Genomic DNA, 7500 nt, shown 5'->3' on the forward strand with positions numbered 1-7500 from the left:
AGAGAGCTATTCACTGCAGTAGACAGATTATCAAGGGATTGGAAAAACAATGGAATTGCTCTAGGAGATGCAGATGGTAACACGGTATCAGCAATGGCTGATGTTGAGAAGAACTGGAAAATGCACTACGACGAACAACTAAAAGGAAGTGGGAGACGGGTAACTGGAGAAGATTATCCAGAACTAAGAGGAGAGCTATGGAACATACAGGAAACGCCAGATCTCCTGATAGAAGAAGTGGAAAAAGCTTTAAGATCTATGTCAGGTGGGAAAGCACCAGGAATAGATGGAGTACCAACGGAATTGTTTGAGGCTGGCGGTGAAATGGTAGAAAGATGGTTGTGTGATTTATGCAGGGATATAGTAGATGGACAAGCAGCTCCAAATGATTGGATTTTAAACATTATAATTCCAACTCACAAGAAGGGGACATCACCTTATGCAAAAATTATAGGCCTATCAGTCTATTACCAAATGCTTATAAAGTTTTAGCAAAAATCATACAAAGTAGAATAGCAAGACAAGAGGAAATGATTGATGAGTGTTAAGCAGGATTTAAGGCGGGTAGAGGAACAATTGATCATGTATTCACCTTCTCAAAAATCATAGAAAATTCTAGGAGAAGGAAAAAGATCTGTATAGTGTATTTATTGACTTCAGGCAATCGTTTGACTATATATGGAGGGAAGGAATGATTAGGATTTTGAAGGAATGGGGATAAGAGCCAAAAATATTGGAAACCATCTAGAGATTGTATGAAAGGACATCAGCTAGAGTAAGAAAAGGAAAGTGTTTGACAGAAGAGTTCATAACCACTGGTGGGGTTATACAGGGCTGCCCACTATCACCACACCTCTTCAACCTATACATGGAATGGGTTATGAGAATGGCACTTGGAGATTATGAGGGTGGCATAGATATAGGAGGGACAAAAATATCCAACATGAGATATGCAGATGACAGAGTGCTTTTAGCAGAAGCTAAGGAGGAACTTCAGAGTGTGTTGAGAATGGTGGAGGAGCAGTGCAGTAGGTATGAATTACTGATAAATAGAGAGAAAACCAAAAGTATGAAAATTGGACGCCAGAGAGAGGCCTTAGAAATACAGCTATCAGAGGGAGAAATGGAACAAATCAAAGAGTTTAAATATTTGGGAGTGTTTTTCACAGCAGATGGAAAGATGGAAAGAGCAATTCAAAATCGTATCTCAAGTGGCCAGAAAGCATTTGGAAGGCTAAGAAGAATCTGGAAAGATAGAAATATATCCATTAAGTTGAAAATTAGGCTATTAAGAGCAATAGTAATCCCCACAGTGATATACGGTGCTGAATGCTGGATACTGAAGAAGAGAGAAGAGAAAAAGTTATTAGCCTTTGAAATGAAATGTTTGAGAAGAATCTGTGGTGTAAGATGGGAGGACAGAATTACAAATGAGAGAGTGAGAGAAATGGCTGGTGTTGAGGACACAATTCTGATTAAAGTGGAGGATATTCAGAGGAGATGGTTTGGGCATGTACAGAGGATGGAACAGGACAGATGCCCAAAGATAGTGCTGCATGGAAATAGACCGAGAGGACGACCAAGAGATTCATGGGTGAAAACCTTCAAGAAAGCAAATAGAGGCGAGACATTTCAGCAGTTGGCACACATGGCACTGGATAGGAATCTCTGGAGAAAATGGCAATATCAGATGCAGGACCCAACCCGGAGAATTCCGGACGGGATTTAGTGAGTGAGATATATGTATATATTTGTATGTATATATATATGTATTTATATGTATATATGTATGTATATATGTATATATATGTATGTATATATGTCCTAATTCATATATGGAGATGTGTGTTGTACATCAAGGTAAACAAACTCTTTCATCATGAGAATTCCATAAAAACCTATATCTCAGCATGTTATTGTACAAAATTGCATTTTGGTAGCGAAGGGAGTTAGTTGCCTTTGGGTGCTCGAGTTGACAAGTCCCTCACCTGAGAGGGTAGTTGTGTACGGTGTACTTACGAACGAACCATCTGTAATAAATGAAGAAAACCTATATGCTGAAGTGTCATTATCCGTCTACATGTGTATATTGGTGTCAGGTATAAAACTACGTCTGTTTGTGTATGCTGTGAGTGAAGTTGTTCTTTGAGCTGGTAAAATAAAAGTTCAAGATGCCCAGATACACAAGGACTAATATAGCAGATGCTGCTGCTGCAGGAAATGAGAACGGAAGAGCAGTGGGATATAGCGTTCCCGATGAAGAATATAGAAAGGAGATTAGAACGCAAGAATTGGAAAATAAGTGAGGAAACTTAGAACAGTTAAAGAACAGATTCTTGGTTGAACAGGAAGAGGCGCGGCGCATAACCACAGCATATCCAAGGTACATAAGCGAAGTCCAAACACACACAAGTGAAAGTACACATGCACAGCCAAGTGAAGATACCCAAATCGTTGTTCAAAAGTTGCCAGAACTCCTGGCAAGTGTTAGGCCTTTTGATGATCAATGGCTTAGCAAAGGATTTCAATCGATTGAAATGTTTTTGAGAGACGTTGAAGTAGCCAAATATGGATGGTCTGAAAGAGAAAAAGCTATTTGAAGTAATCAGAAAGATGCTCCTGCAATGGAGGTAATGTGTTGTCCACAAGACAGTTTAAGAAGTTATACTGAAATGAAACGACATTTGATCGAGGAGCATGCCTTGCCTGATGCGAGAAAGGGAGACAAAAGAAAATTACAAACCCAAAATATGGGAAGGTGAATCCATTCTTAGTGTTGCAACTCTCATTTCTCAGGATTGCGATTCGTTTGCTACCCGGAGTGCCAATCTCCTAGAAGGTGATAAAAAAGCAATTGCCCGTAAATATATTCGCAGATTAGTAAACCCGTATTTATGTGGTTATTTGTTTGATGACAATCGCTCGTTAGCAGACGTAGTAAGTGCGATACGAAACATTTTAGACAGTTTGCCAGAAGAAAAAATGACTGGGAATAACAGGTCCGATTCCGAGAAGTTTGGCAGCTATGAGAGGCAGTCGACTCTCGAAGGGGGGGTGGAGTAGAGCGCAGAGTTAGCAAAGTCTTCAGATGCTGGCAGTGTGTTGGAAAGGGGCACCGACGAGTGGAGTGCCCCACCCAAGGATCACCCCGCTATTACACTTGTCAGGCTTACGGTCATCTATCTCGATAGTCCTCAGCAAAAAACGTCGATGGCGTGCGGGCTGTGGTACATGCACAGCTCCCCCTGCCCAACATCCGAGGACAAAAAAACAGAGGAAGGGGGAGATGAGGGAGTTCAATGCCCCCCCCCCCGCATGACATCACAAACAGTAGCCGAGGAAGAGAGGACGTTGGACGTGACAGAGCAGGCAGGCACTGGGACCCCCATTGGTACCCCCGACCTCACCCCCGCAGCACTAGGGGCAGCGGTAATACAGCTGAGGTCATTGGCCCGTGCCCCATATCTCATAATGGCCGTCTAAGAAGTCTAGCAGTTAGGATTGACCTGCCAGATAAATCTAATTGAGCGCTGATTGACACAGGATCCAGCGTTTCACTGATTGCAAACAAAGTTCTCCTCAAACCCACTACAGCCAGCGACATCCATCATTCTTGACACACCAGGAGGAAATAAACTTCACATAAACCATACAACAATTGTCAACTTTAAGGTGGGGACTGTGAGGTTTACACATGATTCTTTGTCTTGTCCACCTTGGGAATTGCAGAAATCGAGGTTATTTTAGGAATTGATTTTATGTCTAATAATCAAATATGCATTTTTGGGGGAAAGGATACAATAACAGTTAAGCAGGAGGGTACATTTTTTCGATAGAAAGTCATGAGGGGGTAAGTGCGTGTGTGAGCTCTGAGAGACATGTAAGTAAAGTAACATCTGTACCTGAGAGATAGAAAAGGAAATTAATAAATTAAGGGAACAAGGTATAATCAAGGAGAGTAAATTCCCCTGGGCTTCTTCAATTGTAGCTGTTAGGAAAAAGGATGGCTCGATAAGATTGTGTGTTGATTATAGGAAGTTTAATGCAGTCTCTAAGGATAATGCATCTCCATTGCCTCGATCGAAGAATTACATGTGAAGGTACGGGTTAGTAAATATTTTACAACTGTTGATGTAAAATATGGATACTATCAAATACCCATTCAGGAAGACAGTAAATTTAAAACGGAATTTATTGCTAAAGATCAACTATTTCAGTTTAATTTTCTTCTGTTCGGTGTTAAAAATGCTCCAAGTCATTTCTCTAGAGTAATGATAGTGGTTTTGTCTCCCTTAATTGGCCATAATATTCTTGTTTATTTAGATATCATAACTACAGGGAAAACAGCCGAAGAACATAATAATAATATTCGTAAAATTTTAAAAGCATTGCGACGTAATGGTATGAAAATAAATTTGTCAAACTGCAAATTTTTCTGTAAACAGGTCGAATATTTAGGTCACATAATAACCCCAGAAGGTATCCAACCCTGCTCCAGTAAAGTAGCGTCTATTAGAGATTTCCCCAGGCCACGTAACTCTAAGGAAGTAGCTGGATTCCTAGGGCTTGATGGGTATTACCGTAAATTCATAAGAGGTTTTGGGGAGATAGCGAGACCCTTAGATGCTTTAAAGAAACAAAAAGTAATTAATTTGGGAATGGAAGAAGAAAGGGCCTTTAACCATTTGAAAACTGCTTTAACTAGCAATGAATTACTTGCATATCCTAGATTTGATCGGCCGTTTTTAGTGACAACAAATGCGAGTAGCATAGCTATTGGTGCTGTAGTTTCTCTACGACGTGATAAAGGCAGAGGGCGACCCATTTGTTTTGCTTCCCGGGCATTAAAAGGGGCAGAAAAGAATTATAGTATATTCGATCGAGAGGCTTTGGGTATTCTTTGGGTTCTAGAGAGGCATCGGTTCTTTTTATAAGGTCAGTCGATTGAGTTAGAGTGATCATCGCCCCTTACCCTTACATGTTTTGTATTATAAAAATGATTTGACCTCGACAAGCGAGATGGATTGAAAGATTGTTAGAGTTTAATGTAAAGGGTTTTCACCACATAGAAGGTAAAGCTAAGAAGGTAGCTGATGCTCTCTCTAGAGGTGCAGTGATAGGAGTACGAAATAGGGCACAAAAGAGGAACGAAGAACGTAACCGAAATATTGAAGGTCCCCTTCATAATTGAGAAAATAGAGAACCGAGTGGGAATTCTCCCCATGAGCAGTCAGAAGACTCAGGAGAGAGAGAGAGAGAGAGAGAGAGAGAGAGAGAGAGAGAGAGAGAGAGAGAGAGAGAGAGATGTGGGTGGCCGAGGACATGACCAGGGGGTGTCCAGAATGAATGTCCTGATGATACAGATTTGATTAACTTGCGAGGTTAGGACATAAAAAAAAGAGGAATGGATAGAAAGAGGGCGAACAGTGATTAAAAGGGAATTAGATAATTATATGCCATTTCTGAATGTGCCTTGTGAGAATTTTTTTTTTTTTATAAAAAATTATATCATATATTGTGCTTACAAGAAGAGGGGAGGGGAATTTTGTGCACGGGTAGCTCTTCCTCCCTCTTTAAATAATCGAGCCATCCACATTGTACATGGAAGTCCGTATGCAGGGCATTTAGGGATTGATAGAACATTAAGGAGAGCACGTGAATCCTTCTTTTGGTTAGGAATGAAAACATATATAGAGAATTATATAAAAGGTTGTCATGCTTGTAACTGTTTCAAAGAACATAAAAACCCTGTACCGGAAGCCAGAAAGTGGCCTGTGATTCCTATTAGATTTCATAGAGTGCATATAGATGTGGTAGGAGTATTTCCTACTGGTTTAACACAGCTCAAGTATATATGTGTATTTATGGATGCATTTATTCGGTACACTCATACTTACGCAATGTTGGATAAATCGTCAAATTCATTAGCCCAGGCGCTGTGCTCTTTCATTACTAGGTTTGGTTGCCCGAAAATTTTGATAAGTGATAATGGTCTTGAGTTTATAAATAAGGTGGTGAAAATGGTCACAGACTTGATGAATATTGAACACATTTCAGTGACCGCATATAGGCCTTCAGCAAATGGTTTATTGGAATCGCATAATAGGGAAGTAGTGTGAATTTTACGTTACTTAGTAACTGATGACCCCCTTCATTGACACGCCATGCTTCCTACAGCTGAGCTAGCTTAGAACATTTCTTTTTAGTGTATGGACAGGATCCTGTGTTACCATATACGGTGCTCATTAATTCGTAACAATTGCCAAATTATCCAACTGAGCAATACCATGTTTATTTATTAGATCTATTGAGGAGAGTAATGAACACCACTGAACTGTTTTTGAAAAGAGCTAACGAAAATCATAGCTCAAAGTATGATGGTCGGTTCAAAACCGCACTGGTATATTTACTCAAAAGAATCCAAAATAGTAAACATACTGTATAAGCTATATAGAATATTCAATTAATATGGAAACACAAACTTACCCCAATTCGGTTTACATATTACCAGGTTCATTAACAGTTTTTCAAGGATTCTTTTCTGTTCCTTTCATTCAATAAATCGAGAAATTGCGTTGTGTTTGAATTATTATTTGACCAAGAATAAAAACATTCATATTTATTACTAACCTTAACTATTCATTGTAAAATTTCCTATCCGGCAACGCGAAGTATAGTTCTATTTTACAAATGTCTGCTAGTAACGATATATAACATGCATGCATGCCCTTCAATATCACTAACATAACAAAACACTTATAAAATTTTGACTTAGCTTAAATCCATGATGGTAAGAACACTCTTGGTGGTGTTAATTTTCCCCCTCCCCTTGAGATACCGCAGGTAACCAAGACCCTATTCGTCACACTCCTGAGCCGGTACTAACTTGTTCTGAGTTATATTACTCAAAGACAACTGAAGATCCACACATGCGCGACCCGCATTCATCAAAACAAACTTTAACAACTCGTTAAAGATTGCTTAGAGTCAAACAACTATTGAATATATTTTACCTTTCAAAAAACTTCGACAAAAAGAAATATTATATTATTACAAATAATTCAATACAACAATTATAATTTTCTAGGCATCTCACATTGCATAATGTTCATAATATTTCCCTTACAAATTAAAAGACAAATGACTGCTTACTGGTCTTTATAATTACACTATCGTGATTCCATCTTAAGTCATGATAACTGGTATAAGTATTTGTGGGCGATCGTGTGTATTTGATTACAACCTAGGAAACGCAAACTAGAGCCAGCGTATTTGGGTACGTACCGGGTAAAGATGGTTAAATCTTCACACAGTTGTGATACAAGGCATTATTAATGGCGCAGTGTTTGGACATCATCAGGCACACATACATGTGGTGCCTGTAGAGGTAGTTTTCAAAAGTGTTCCCCCCCTTACCCCAGCATACGTGACATTCCTCAAGTTGATGAGTAGAATTTTTTTTTTTTACTTTGCTTCTTTTGACGTGTTTTAAATAAACTT

The 7500-nt window shown here is 39.2% G+C and overlaps 1 protein-coding gene across 1 annotated transcript; it reads left to right on the plus strand.

The window, feature by feature from the left end:
• The first annotated feature begins 93 nt into the window (after positions 1-93).
• LOC137650814 (uncharacterized) lies at positions 94-492 on the plus strand. The gene has a single exon (XM_068383970.1). The coding sequence runs from the start codon at positions 94-96 to the stop codon at positions 490-492; it is 399 nt and encodes a 132-aa protein (XP_068240071.1).
• Positions 493-7500: the final 7008 nt, after the last annotated feature.

This window comes from Palaemon carinicauda, chromosome 12 (assembly GCF_036898095.1).
Source record: "Palaemon carinicauda isolate YSFRI2023 chromosome 12, ASM3689809v2, whole genome shotgun sequence".
Lineage (NCBI taxonomy): Eukaryota > Metazoa > Arthropoda > Malacostraca > Decapoda > Palaemonidae > Palaemon > Palaemon carinicauda.